The sequence below is a fragment of the Neopelma chrysocephalum genome, unplaced genomic scaffold, assembly GCF_003984885.1.
Source record: "Neopelma chrysocephalum unplaced genomic scaffold, ASM398488v2 Primary Assembly neopelma1_274, whole genome shotgun sequence".
Lineage (NCBI taxonomy): Eukaryota > Metazoa > Chordata > Aves > Passeriformes > Pipridae > Neopelma > Neopelma chrysocephalum.
The window spans coordinates 1,962,703-1,976,602 of record NW_020897936.1 but is presented as its reverse complement, the minus strand read 5'-3'; the positions used below and the strand labels follow the sequence as shown (position 1 = coordinate 1,976,602).

Below are 13,900 nucleotides of genomic sequence, written 5' to 3'. Positions count from 1 at the left end.
GTATCTCATCCTTAAATGCCTGGCATAGCAACAATTTACATTTAACAGCAATTACCTTAAACACATTACTTATGCAACTGCATGAAAGACTTTACTTAATAAAAGTGTAACCGACTTACGGATACACAATTTCAAAGGCAGAATCCTTCCAAAAACAACTGAATAAGAAGAAAAACTTTCCCTGCTGACCTTGACTAAAGATTCCCCTGAAAAGTCAAATGATCTGTACACACAGAGGTGACGCTTATGATACAAATTCAATACAGAATCGCTCATGCAACATTTTAGAATTTGTACCTATAAATAGGCTGTGAGCTTTAGAAGAGCACACAGGGCCTTGCACAGAGCACAGACTGCTCTGATAATCATGGCTGGGGGTGCACCCAAGGGATGGAACAGCAGGAGCTGGGCAACTTGGACTTTAATATCACTGGCAGGCAGGTGTGCTGGAGAAGGGAAATGGGCACAGGTGAAGTCACAGTGCAGGACAAACCCATTTTCTGTTGTGCAGGACCTGGTTTGATCAGCTGCACTGGGAGTCTTCTGAACTAACAGGCAAACACCCGCATTTTAACAGCCCCCAAGAAGGGGAAAGGATGTGTTAGAAACACTTCTGTTCATCACTCAGCTTCATAAAGCTGTTTGAAGTTTGCAACTGCACTGTAATCACACATAAAGGCAAAGCCCTACTGTAAAATCTGAGGAGAGCTCCCAGGCTTTTCTTTGAGGTTCATGATGTTCAGGGATATTTGTTACTCAGCTTCTCTGAATTCTACAGCTGTTCACCATCACTGCCTTGAGGGATCAGCAAGGTGAAAATGCACAGCTTTTATCTGAAAGCTGGAGCTCTGTAACTACACTCCTGCAAAGGAGAAGCAATTCTAAGCAATGGTAATATTGTCCACTACTGTTAAGTTTTTCTAACAATTCAGACAAGATTTTTGGAACAGCTGTGAAGGTTGAGAGCTGTGCATAAAACTCAATAAACAACCTGCTTCAAGAATTACATTCCAGTAGCATTAAGTACAGTGCAGCACCAAAGGATTCTTAAGAATCTGAATTTTTTGACAACTTTGACTATATTTAAACCAGACCTTTTGTTCACAGTACTTCAGCCTGTATTTATCTAATTTGCTCCACAGGTAGAGACAGTTCCACTACATTAACATGTGGCAGCATGGTGACTGTGGCATGCACAACACGGCAAGGCTTTTAGTTATTAACCAGTTTCTCTTTGCACAATTTGGAGATATCCAGCCATTCTTTTGCAATTCTCCCTGTCACTTCCTTTGCTGAGGCACAAAATAAGTCTGCCCAGATTTTCTTAGGAAGCATTGCCATGAACACTGCTTTAAAAAGATGGGACTGAAAAAACTGCTCTCCGAGCAGGGAAAAAATCATCTTCCAGGCAACTCTCAGTAAGACAAGAGGGCTGGGTCTTAAGCTGTGCCAGGGGAGGTTTAGGTTGGATATTAGGAAGAAATTCTTTACAGAAAGGGTAATCAGCCATTGGAATGGGCTGACCAGGGAGGTGGTGGATTCTCTGTCCCTGGAGGTTTTTAAGATGAGACTGGATGTGGCATCAGTGCCATGGGCTGGGAACCACAGCGGGGTTGGATCAGGGGTTGATCATCTCGGAGATCCCTTCCAACTCAGCTGATTCTATGGTTCTATGATTCTATGATATTTATTTAAGAAGATGAAGTTCCACAAAAAAACCCCCACATCTTTTGTGGGAAAACCATTGTTGGGACGGAAGGGAGAATTCAGCTCCCTTCTGTCACTTAAAAATCTGTTTCTACCAAACCCACCGACTCGAGAGACAAATGGAGGGACAGGCCAGTATAAAAACCCCCGTGGGTCTATGTTTATTTTAAATTTAAAATAATTTAAATTAATTTAAATTATTTTAAATTTATTTTAACTAAGGTGACTGAGGCCAAAGCCAGGAACTCACCTTGCCCAGTCTGAGCCTCTGGCACTCGCTCCCGGATGACCCTGCAGGCATCGTACACTGCAGTGGAGGGTTCGAACTGCATCGTCTTCACCACATTGCACTGACGGACACAGATCTTCAGGGAAAGGGCCACCATGGTGCCCAGGTACCCCCAGGTTCCTACTAAAGCACCTGAAAAAGCAGCAAAGGCATCGTTGCTTGGAGTTTTCCACTTAGTGCTTTAATATACTCGATGTTCCATTAAGCAAATTAAATCAGTTCAGTAGAATTGTATTTATTCAAATGCAGGTCTGTGTAAAGTCTACATTACTGCCATGGAGGTAGTAACTCTCCAAAGCGTGTGTTTTTCTGGATATACTGGAAATTCATCTTCCAATAACTTGTGTGCATCTACTTAAATGTCGATACTTTGTCTGATGTAGGTCAAAATGGTGCATAGGAGAATAATATACTTATTTGGTATATTGCCAACATATTTACTGCTGACAGAAAATTTTTTTTCTCTCACCACACCATTAAATTAGCTGGTACCTAACAGCTTAAAAGAACTACTTCATCAAAAGCAAGATTTTCCTAGTACATAACTTCTCCTTCCTGAAGATCCCAAAGGCTGCAATACAGTGTTGTGGTTTTTCTCAGGTCTCCACATAGATCTGCTGCATGTTTTTAGCCTGTTGTGCAGCTACACAGAGCTTCAAGAATGAGCTATTTTTCATTTCAGTTCTAATTCAGAAACTACACCGAATTTGACAGCATTTTTCTACAGAAACAGGAAGCTACAGATGCTTTTTGTATTGTTTCATTTTGTAGATAGTCTGGGTTTTGTCTCAAGTGTCTTCCCTTGCTGTCCTAACAGTCCAAACCACTCTTCCATAATTAGACTTTCCACAATGATCTCCAAGAACTCTTCAGAACATAAGTCCTTTCTCCATAATCAACTAGAATTCCCAAATAATTTCTGCATAAATTTACGTATGTGTTTTTAAAAAGGAGTTTCCCAGGGGATCCTATTGACTGTCTCAAAGAGCTGGAATCTCGCTTCCCTCAAGTTCAGGGCCCTGACGTTCCTGCTCACCTGCCCCACGTCCCCCCAGCTGCACATTCCAGCAGTGCACGATCACTGCAGTCCAGACTGGTCCAGTTTTGGCATTCCCAGTTAGCTCAGGTTGGGAACCATCAGGTCCAGCTCTGCACCCCTCGGGTAGGGCTGTCAGCTGGCTTAGGAGGTTATCCTGCACACACTCCAGAGTCTCCTGGATTGCCTATAGCTCCCTGTGTCACTCTCCCAGCAGCTGGGGGGGTGGCTGAAGTCCCCCAGCAGGATGAGAATCTGTCATGCCTCCTGGAGCTGAAGCAAGAACTTCATCAACAGGCTCCCTTTGGTGAACACCAACCACGAGGTTCCCTTGGTTGCCTTGGACTCTGATCCTTATCCACAGGCTTTGGACCTGCTCATTCTTCAGACACAGCTCTTTGCAACGAATCCATCCTGAACAGCCACTGATCACCCCACTCCAGTCATGGGATTCCTCCCACCTTGATTCAGGAATGACAACTGGGCCACAGCTTTGCAGCAGCACAGAGTACTCCTGGCAGGTGTGTGACACCATTCTGTACTGGCTCATTTAAAAATAAGCAGAGGCCCCATTTCTTAAAATTTGGAGCGAGTTCTTTTAGAAGCACATTGAGAAGTTTCTCAGCTTGTTAATATTTTCACTTTGTGTTCGTGCACCACATAAACCATAAATAAGAAGTGTGTCAGAAGGAACCTCAAAAGGAAGCCTGGCCTGGTCCCTTGCATTGCAAAATGATGCATCCCTATGCTGTCTCTGCCAGATGCTCATTTAATCCATTGTGAAAAGCTCCATCAAACTGGAGTCCACAACACCCACAGGTAAGCTGCTCCATTTTTATTTTTATTTTTACTACTTCCAAATTTCTCCCTTACTTACACAAGTTTTCAACAGAGTTTTTCCACTCTGCAAGAGAATCTTTTTTCCCTGCCCTACATAAACAGACATGCAAATTTCTCCCTGACAGCTTTAATGCAATTTTACAAGTTGGGAACCTGTTACTGTACCCTCCCAATGACTCTTCTTCTTTTTTTCCAGGGTCAAATTCAACTCCCTAAAAAAGGGACCTAAATACATCAGTGGTCTGGTCTCCTTCAACTCAGTGCTCTTGGTTTCAGAGACACCAGAGGATGCTTTATTTGAAAAAAAGTTTATGAAAAGAGCTCATGACTTATCAGCTTCCTCCACCACTGTGTTCTCAAACTCAAGAGAAAGGTTTTCTTTTGCCTCCTGCAGGTCCCCCTCTGGCTCTGAATCTCCCCACTTGGCTTGCAGTAATAAATGGGCCAGGCAGTTTCCATCTCCTGGGTAACAGCCAAAACAGGACAGCTGTTTCTTCTCAAAAGAGCTCAGAACTTGGTCAAGAAAAAGGGCTGAGATCACAGAGAAAAACAAAGGGAAAATATCTTCCACATTCCTTTTATCTTCTATACATTGATTCACACCACATTTAAATATTTCTCTGTGCAAGTAATGGACACTTTCTGCTCCCCAAAATCCCTCAGCCTCGAGACCAGCTGACCAAAAGCCAGAAGGATCCTGCAAATTAAGAGCATTTCATGTGAAATGGTTTGTCTGGTGCCGTCTGATTCTCTGCGAGTAACCAAGGAGGAAATTTCTAAATCAGACTGTGACTGATCTGTGCTTGTAAGGCAGGAGACTGGAGTAATAAATTATGGATCTGACAGGTTTGGGAGAGAGAGCAGCAGCTCTTAAAAGAGCCAGAGATCCTAAGTGAGAGGACCCCAGGGCCCACAGGGAGGGACCGGAGTGTGGAGGTCACGGCTGAACCACCACAGCGCCCACGTTCTGGGAAACCTGGGCAAAACTAAATTATAAACAGTGCTTGGATTAAAATGAACAGGCCCCTGTGTGCCCACAGAGACATCTGGCCAACAAAGCAAACAAGCACAAGTGTTTCAAACATATGAGATAATGTCCAAGATAATAAGATGTAAGGCAAGGTAATAAGATATTATCCCAAGATAAGGGCTGAAACGTAAAATTTTAAGGGTCTTTAAAGTAAGCTCAGGCTGGAGGAATATCTGCCCTTTCCCCTGCAGGTCAGCAGGGGTGTAACCACAGCACAACCACGGCCTTTCTTCAATTCTCAGCTGAAATTATTGTGTCCTTCCCCAAAGCTCCCTGCAGAGACCCATTCTCACAGGTAGAATTAGGACGCTGTTACTGTTAAATTACAATAGGTGTGGGCTTAGAACCACATACATACTCCCTGAACAGTTAAAATACCTTTCTTTAACAATTTATCTTCATAAAAAAGAGTTTTATGAAATTCTAAGGGCTAATGTTTACAAGACTAAACATCTCTTCATAGGTATTTTCAGCGAAACAATTTGAACATTAAATACAAAAAATGCTTTTTGATAAAACAGTAATAAATATTTATATATCTGAACAGTCTATTTTCCCTGAAATAAATATGTAAAATGCCTTTCTATTAATTCAATTGTTTCGTACAAAATAAGCCAGAAAAAAGGTAACTACAGAAAGCAAGTCACAAACTAAGAAATCAAACAAAAGCTTAAATATATTTGTTTGAGAAATGTCCCCAAACTAACAGGAAGAAAGCTGATGCTGAAACACATTCAGCCTTAATTTCCACTGGAAATTCATTTAAAATTGTTTTTTCCTCCTGGTGTCATCCAAGAGGAGCAAACCAGAACTACCCAACACGTCTCAGGACTGCCAGAGCTGAGGAACAGACTGATTTCTTCATATCCTACTGTGCTCTTCCTTTGTCAGTCCCAAGAGTAATTCCTACACCCTGCCTGTGCTACCACAGTGAGTGACTAGCTTTTGCATGGATTTACTCTCCAACTTCCTTCTTCCACGTAGTTTGGCTGTTGAGGAACATCAACATAACCACACAGTCAGTAGGAAATCTCATTTTCAGACAAGCTACCGTGTAACAGGATTAAGGGGCCCCCAACTGTAAGTCCATACAAATTCTGCAAGGTCTCAGTTGCTCTTTACTCAGGCCCCTGGTATGAACCCCCCACTGCTACAACAATCAACAGGGAACCAAACCAGTGGGACAAGAAATTTATTTCTTCCAAGTTCCCTCCAGGTCTTCTATGTCAACCCTCCCAGTACATGACTGGCACCATCTCCTAAAATTTTTCCTGGATGTGGAAAAAGCAGCACACAAAGGATTGGCACATCCTGACAAATGCTTAGGTCCTTTGTGCTTACTGGAATAAGTGTATGAAAATAAGTATGAAAATAGTATAAAAAGTAGTTTAGTATAGAATAAGTATGGAAATGACTAAAAAGCACTTTACAGACAGTTAATTTACACCCAACTCTATCTAGCACATCACATTGATATGTAGCCAAAATATATACAGATCTATGTTTTACAACACTTTGGGTCAGTCTGCCTAATTGATACTAATTGAATATCACAGCATCAAAATATAATGAAAAAAATACAGACTTCCTAAAAACATCAGCTACAGTCAGTTGCTGTATGAGGTAATACTAAAATAACCTACATAGTTGGCTTTTAACAGTGATGAACTCAGTGAATTTTTACAGTCACGATGACACACCAGAGGTTCCCCAGATTCCTTTCAGCACAGTGGTAGATGTGCACTGCTGATTTATCTCTATTAATTTGTTTGTGCTAATACATGGTCAAAGAATTCTCTGTTAACAATAACAAAAAAAGTGAAACAGGTATCTATAGTCCCATTCCTCCATAATTTTTTCCTTCTTTGTCCAACATGCACGTTTTCTCCTCAGGTTGCACACAGAGCCCACGGAAATGCCCTCGGCAGCCCTTTGTCCAGTCATTCCCGAGCAAATTCAAGGAAAAACTCTACGCAATTTCTCTCTTGGGGAAAACATTTCTAGAGCAAAGGAAGTTTTAACATATCCAGATTTCTCTGGACAAAGTTTCATTCCAGTCACTCCAAGAGGCAAGGTCAGCCTGCTTTGTTCCATGCTCCAGAGAGGAGCTTCCCTGGGTTTCATTCAGGAGGGTGGGTTTTTCTGTCCAGGAAGTACCTCACAAGGCATTGCAAAGAGGGACACTAGTGATCCCAGCTGTAATTTTCTGCTCTGGTGGTAAACTTTTCAGTCTTTCTGACTATGAAAAGAATCTATAGGAAACCACACAGGACCACCAAGGAATTTGAGGATCCCTCGGTTGCTTCACCAACAAATGGCTTCCTCAGCCAGCTCCTTAAAAAACCTTCTAAAACAGTAAGAGAAATGAGTTGTCTGCTGTTTGTGAACTTGTCTATGTTAAATTTGTCTATGCTAAAATGTTCAAAGCATTGAGATGGATGACACACATAAGTCCTGACTTGTCCTAGTTAGAAAGCTTCCATGATTTTTTGTCAGGCTCATTAAGCGAGTACTAAATCAGTGTAGGATCCAACTCTACACTACTTCAAAAGTTTCTGGGTCAAATCAGTACTATGAATGTGAGTCTCAGGTAATGTACAAAACGCATCTCCATCCCACAATATCTTCCTCAGATAAACTGGCATCATAAAACAATCATTACAGAAATTCCAGAAAAGATTCCCCAAGAAACTAAATTGTACCTGAGAGCCCAGCTCTGCCAGACTGGGAAGATGGCACTGATGTTGCAACCACCTCACCAGCTGCCAGACAGCACAGATGTGAGGGTAGGAATGGCACAAATTAAGGCAGGTGGGTGTGTGAGTGAGCAGGGGGGTCAGTGCCACTGACTGGTCTCCCCTGTAAATCCATACAGACTTTATCTGTGTATTTTGAACAGAGAATTCAAACTCATTTGAGCATTTTGACAGTCTTGCCAACAGAATGTTTGAAGTAACACATAGCCCAAAAATACCTGCATTCCAAAATTAGGCAACTGTGGCTCAGCTCCCACTGTCAAACCCGGGCCATGCCCGCCCAGCTCCAGGAACCAGGAACGTTGTCACCAGCAGTGCTGTGGTTGAGAGCAAAGCTCTGCTGTGATTCAGGAGGGCTCTGTCTCCCTGGAGATGTTCCTTAACTGGTTCGTTCAGGCTTGAGCAAACACAAATCTAGGTCATGAGACTGTCACAGCCTAAAAGCCTACATGTGTACAGCTGCTTTGGGCAAAGCCATGTATTTTTAATCTAAACTCTGTAACGAAAACCAATGGAACAGAAGTGCTCTATTCTTTTCAGAACTCCCACCAACTCCCTGCTGGCACTGGGCACCAGCAAAGCAGGACACTTGACACTGTCTGTCACTCATGGAGGTGGAACATCTGATTCTACTGCAATGTATGAAATAATCGTGTAGTGCACCAGGGCCTGGTAAGACCTCCTTAAGCAAAAGGCACTCCAGAGGACAAACCCAGCTGGACTGATAGCTACATATACTTCCAAAATTGTGAACACAAATGAAAGTGTCATCCTTCAAAATCCAGGATAACAGAGCCACAAGGCAGGCAAGCAGGCAGCTGATTGCACAGAGGGTAACAGCACATATATTACTACAAACTCCCAGTGGTGCTTATGTTGGCACCTTATTGCAGAAGAGGTGGCACTGCTTCTTTCCAAGGAAGCCCTCTCTTTAGTGCTCCACTGCTGTCCATTTGTAACTCATTTACAGCACAGTGCTCTTAAAGGCCCTCAAGGGCTGCTATTATCATGGTTTCTTAGAAGAGCAGGCTGATTCTCCTCCAGAACACTGTACAGAGCCAAACAACCACCAGGTTGTGTGCCTGAAACATGTCTACATGTCCAAGCAAGGCCTTCAGCATCGACTCCGTGATGGACAAGATGCTGTGAAGGGTCACCACTGAGAACAGGGCACTGAGGGGCTGCAGGGACACCCCTGAGGCACAAACATCACTTGGGAACACTGGGCTGGAAGTTGTGCCTCGTCAGTAAGTACAGCTTGGAGCAGAGTGCACCCTTCTGGGGGTCAGAAATGAAAGAAATAATCCCTCAATTCCCCTCCAATAAGCTCAAGGATGAAGGCAAGATAAAAACCAATAGAGTAAAAGTTGATGTTCTAAATGGGCAATAAGTAAGAAGATATCAACTTGGAGGGTCCAGAAGTAGCCTGACAAGCTCAGACACCACATACTGTCTGGGGGGGCAAATCAGAGCTCTTGAAGCTTAAATGAGCAGACAGAAAAGTATAATCCTTCCTTTCATCAGTTAGAACACAAGGAACTTAACACTGCACAGCACAAAACACTGTTTATTCTGTTTGCGAGCGTGCACAGACAATTAAAATGCAAGAACATGCCCCCTGTCCCAGGAATAGCCCTGCTCAACCACAGTGGCTGAATACACACACCACACGTGCTGATAAGCAAGTTTATGTTAAAAACCCTCAGGAATTTCAGCAAAAAACTCACAGCATTTATCTGTGGCATGCAGCACTGAATTTTACAAACAAACTATTTTAAAAAAACCCCACAGCAAAACGAAGATGAACTAGGGCAAGCTTTGAAAGGCTACTATGAAAGCAGGCTGTAATCATTAGCAAGCATTAATAGATACCAGTTCACCCATTATAATTGTACAGGAACAGCATCTATTTTGCTAAGAACCCAGCAAGGAAGTTCCCTCAAGCAGAATTACATAAGAGACCAAAATGTTTGGGTCTAATTAAGAGCTGTTTATAGGACAGTCAGCTTATTAGCAATTCAACTACAGTTTGCTTTTTAAGTCCAAAGGAATATTTGCAAACTAACTCGCTGGAATGTATCTTCAAAAGGAAGTGTGAATTACAAAGGACTATAGGAGGAATGTCATCATTCCAAACAGAGCTGGAGCAGCTTTCAGATAAGATAAGCCAAGAGCTTGACTGGAACTAGTTTTAACACAGAAATCAGGAGCCCCAGGAGTAAGAGCCTCCACTGTGGCAGTCAGTGACAAGTGTCTTTGAAGAGCCTTCCAGGCTTTTGCTCCTACTTTGCAGGAACACTGCAAAGGGAAGCCCAAAACCCTAAACATGAGTTTCTGTAGAAATCAGAAATGAATCAACAACCTCTGTCCAGGTTCCTCTCCAAATGAAGTGTTTCCATTGCAGACATGAGCCCTTTCCAGAGAGTCCTTAGGAGAACAGTAGTAAAGATGTTCACAGAATCCATGAGTAGAATTAAAATAGTACCTGAGATAGAGAAGACACTTTGGTTTGCTGTGGGTTTGTCTGTGGTTTTGGATTTTTAAGGGGTTTGTTGTTGGGTTTTGGGGAGGTGCTTTATTTTTTTAAACCAGAGAACTCTTCTAAGGTTTATCTGGGTCCATGACAAGCACTGCAACTTGCTTACAGTGGGATATATATCTATATAGCTTCAAATGTATTTTCTGATCTCTGGTAATTGAAGGACACCTAGGAAAATTATAGGATAGGAAGAATAAATGAAGATTAAAACTACTTTCTATCCTGTGGAAGAGTTCAGCTGATAGAAAACTCATTTTCCAAGGCAGCCAATGTGACCATTTGAAGCATTTCACCCACAGATCCCAAATCACACTAATTATAGTAGTAGGTTAAACTACAAAGTGGGCTGTTAAACCCAGGCTTGCACAGCTCTGTATATTCACACCATAAAGTCTGGAAGGACAATTTTAAAGCTTTTATGTCTAGGTTTCCAACCTTTGAGCACGCTCACTTCAATGGTTTTTTTGCATTGAATTAATTGAAGCCACCACTCAAAGCTCTGAGCTACACCTGCCACTCTTGGAGCCACCACAAAGTGGGAGGCAATAAACCCCTTGGAGCTGTTACCTGAGTCACTTCATGACACAGACAGAACATGACCTCTTGGGTTCACCCACTGTGGTCTAAATATTACTCTGAATTTCCTATTTTACTTCCTTTTTTTAAGTGACACCAGTTGGCAGAGAAACAGTATTGCTAAGTTCCAGATAAGCTGTCATGGTAAATCATACAAGGACTCTGCTCTGGCTTTCCTTCTACCCTCCTGAACATCACCTGATGCTGCCCAGGAACTTCTGGATCATTTTCTTTAAGGAGAACAGCACCAACAGTTATTTCATACCACTCTACCTGATTATCTACCTCAGGGAACATGAAGGCAATTAATGGGCTGCTTGAGTTTCTTGCAGGCTTTATAAACAATCTTCTTTATTTGTTACAGAAGCTGAACTATCTAATACCATAATATCCACTTAGCTAGTGAAATCACTGCAGTAAATCCATATTGATCATTTTTATCAGCATCATCATCATCATCCAGAATTAGATGGGGTAGACAAGTCTTCAGAAACAGCTTTGCTACACACAAGAAGAAAATCAGTGAGGCTCAAGTAAAACCATTTTTTGCCAGTCCTGTGATGGGGTTTGTGTGGAATAGTTCTCTGTTTTCATTGATTCCACCTGAAATGGTGGACTTAACAGGCACTGAAATTGTTTTCAGTAGGTTTGATCCACTTGTCCCAACAACCAGTTAATGCAATTCTTTAAAACAGATCTCTAACACAGGAAATGAGGCAGAAAAAAGTGAACGTTTATAAAATGTTCTTTGAATGAATGTAACAGTAGTGCAGCAAGTCAGCATTCACCTACTGAAGTAAGCTCAGAAGAAGTGGCAGGAGGAATTCACACAACTGGTTGTCACACTGGCACCCAAACCATCACCTCCACCATGAGCCTCATCTGCTCATCTAAAATCTTCACAAACTGGGGTGAAGGCAAAGGGATTTCTGACTTGGAAAACATGTTTCTTGCAGGCCCATTTGAAAAGCAGGAGCCTTGGCAAAGAGCTCAGTCATTTAGTGAAAATTCAGGTTGACAGCTTAGAGACTGACTGTCATTCATATCAAGCAAAGCATGGCAAAGTGGGGCCCAGAAAAAGTTCCAGCTACTCTTCAGGCAAGGTAACCCAATTTTCCTCTGTTCAAGTGCACAGAATGCACTAAAATTCATTCTGTGTTAAAACAGCCATACACAGAAACATGGAGTGCACTTTAAAATGGTTCAAGGCAAATCCAAGTGCTGGAGCTCCCATTTTTATTTAAACCTTCAGGAGCTACTGAGCTTGTTAGGACTGCAAATGATAGCAAAAATCACTGTCATAGAAAAGTACAAATTTCCAGAGTGTCTTCTGCCCCAAGATGGTGATTTAAACAAACAAATAATCAAATAAAAAGGCAGATAAGGAGATACTGACTACTATTTGTCTTTCCCACCAGATTATAAATCTAGAATCTGTCATATCAGCACAAACCCCCTCAATCCCAAATGCTCAGCATCCAACCTAAAGCTGACTTTCATAATACACCATGTCTGTATGAATATAAACCAGCATCAGATACTGATGGTTCTTGTCTTCTCTAAACCTCTGCTTTTTGTACAAGTCAGAGATATATTATGGTTGCAATAATAAAATACTGGTCAAACAGAAGAAGCTATTCTGTGAAAAGTCAATAAAAACTTAAGAATAGATAAGGATGTGCAAAATCTGATGTGGTCGTCCAAGAAGCAAATACATGAAAATACAGGATTAAAGAAGATCATAATTAAGAATCAGACAGTAATAGAAAGCATATCAAGAAGCCACATGGTACAATCAACTCTTAAAGGATTGCTGATGTTTCTAACACTTCAGATATTTGATTCTCTAACCTGTACAGGTGATATTTTATAGAGTCAGTTTTTGCTTTAATACTTAGGCACCTCTTATTGTGACTAACATCAAGTATTATTATAGTTTTTCCAACACCTAACAGACACTTTAGATTTAAACTTGTGTAAACAGAACTCTGCTGCCATCCTGGACATCTCCCTTGGAAGCAGAATGAAGCACAGAACAAAGGAAACATGAGCACAGTCACCCAGCTGACACTAAGCCCAGATTAGGGTTAGACAAAAAAAGCCCAAAGGTTAAAACTGCAAGAGTCAACTTCAACTCCCCAACCAGGCTGGCAGTGGGACTTTTAACAGGATTTGTTGGAAGCAGAATGATTCCCTGTTGGATTCCTCATAGGAACCACAGAACATATGGTTATGGGCCTGGAGTCAACACAGAAAACACCCACTAAGCGCTTCCCACAGAAACTTTTCAGGCTTGAAGATACATTTTTGGTGTCGCTTCTGCAGAGCACTACCAGTGTTGAAATGGAACAGGAATTTTTCCCTGCAAAACCAACTGGACAAGAACAGTGATCCTATACTGACTCAGCCCAACCCAACTTTTTTCCTGTACAAAATGTTATTGGAGAGGCCTCAAACAGGAGTCATAGCATGGACTTTTTAGCAAAAAAAAGTACATGACAATGCACTGGAAATGACTGGCCAAAGACAATCTTGAGAAGGCATCAAGTGAACCATGTAAACTACTACATGTGACTCCTCTCTGCAGCTTTCAATATTGCTTGTTGGAAGTTCCATGAAGAGGAAAGTTGTCCAGGATCAAATGGTGAATCAAGTCCACCAACAGTTCTCTGATAGCATTTCTTCAACATTTGCTTCACACAGTTATATCCATTGGAAATACCCACAGGATTCTTGAAACAAAGGTGCCAGAGGGCAGAAGCCACAACTCTGGGCCCTCTGCTCCAGATCACTCAGATACCTCTGAATGTGAAGGGTTTCCCAAAACTTCAACTATTACTTTCTTATTCCCCCACAGCAATCAGACTAAATCAGGTTGAAAAAACAGAAGTACACAAAAGAAATAGAGGAACAACTAATATCAACTCAAACAGCTCAACAGGTTTGGTTTTTCCCCCCCATCAGCATCATGTAGTTCACTACTTTACACACTATTTGTTTAATGATACCTATTGAAGAATTAAAAACAAAACCAAGCACCCTCTGAATCTAAATTATAATTAATCATGTTTCTATCTCTTTGTGCTGGTTTAAAAGTTAACCAGCAAGGCAAAATGAACTCAATTCA

The 13,900-nt window shown here is 41.8% G+C and overlaps 1 protein-coding gene across 2 annotated transcripts in view; it reads right to left on the bottom strand.

The window, feature by feature from the left end:
• The window catches only part of TLN2 (talin 2), a 159,212-nt gene that overhangs the window by 98,174 nt on the left and 47,138 nt on the right, over positions 1-13,900 (bottom strand). For both annotated transcript variants that reach the window (XM_027704353.1, XM_027704354.1), the window contains one exon: positions 1,958-2,128. In XM_027704353.1, the coding sequence (XP_027560154.1) occupies positions 1,958-2,093 (136 nt within the window). In that variant the 5' untranslated portion in view covers positions 2,094-2,128. The remainder of the gene's footprint in view (positions 1-1,957; positions 2,129-13,900) is intronic.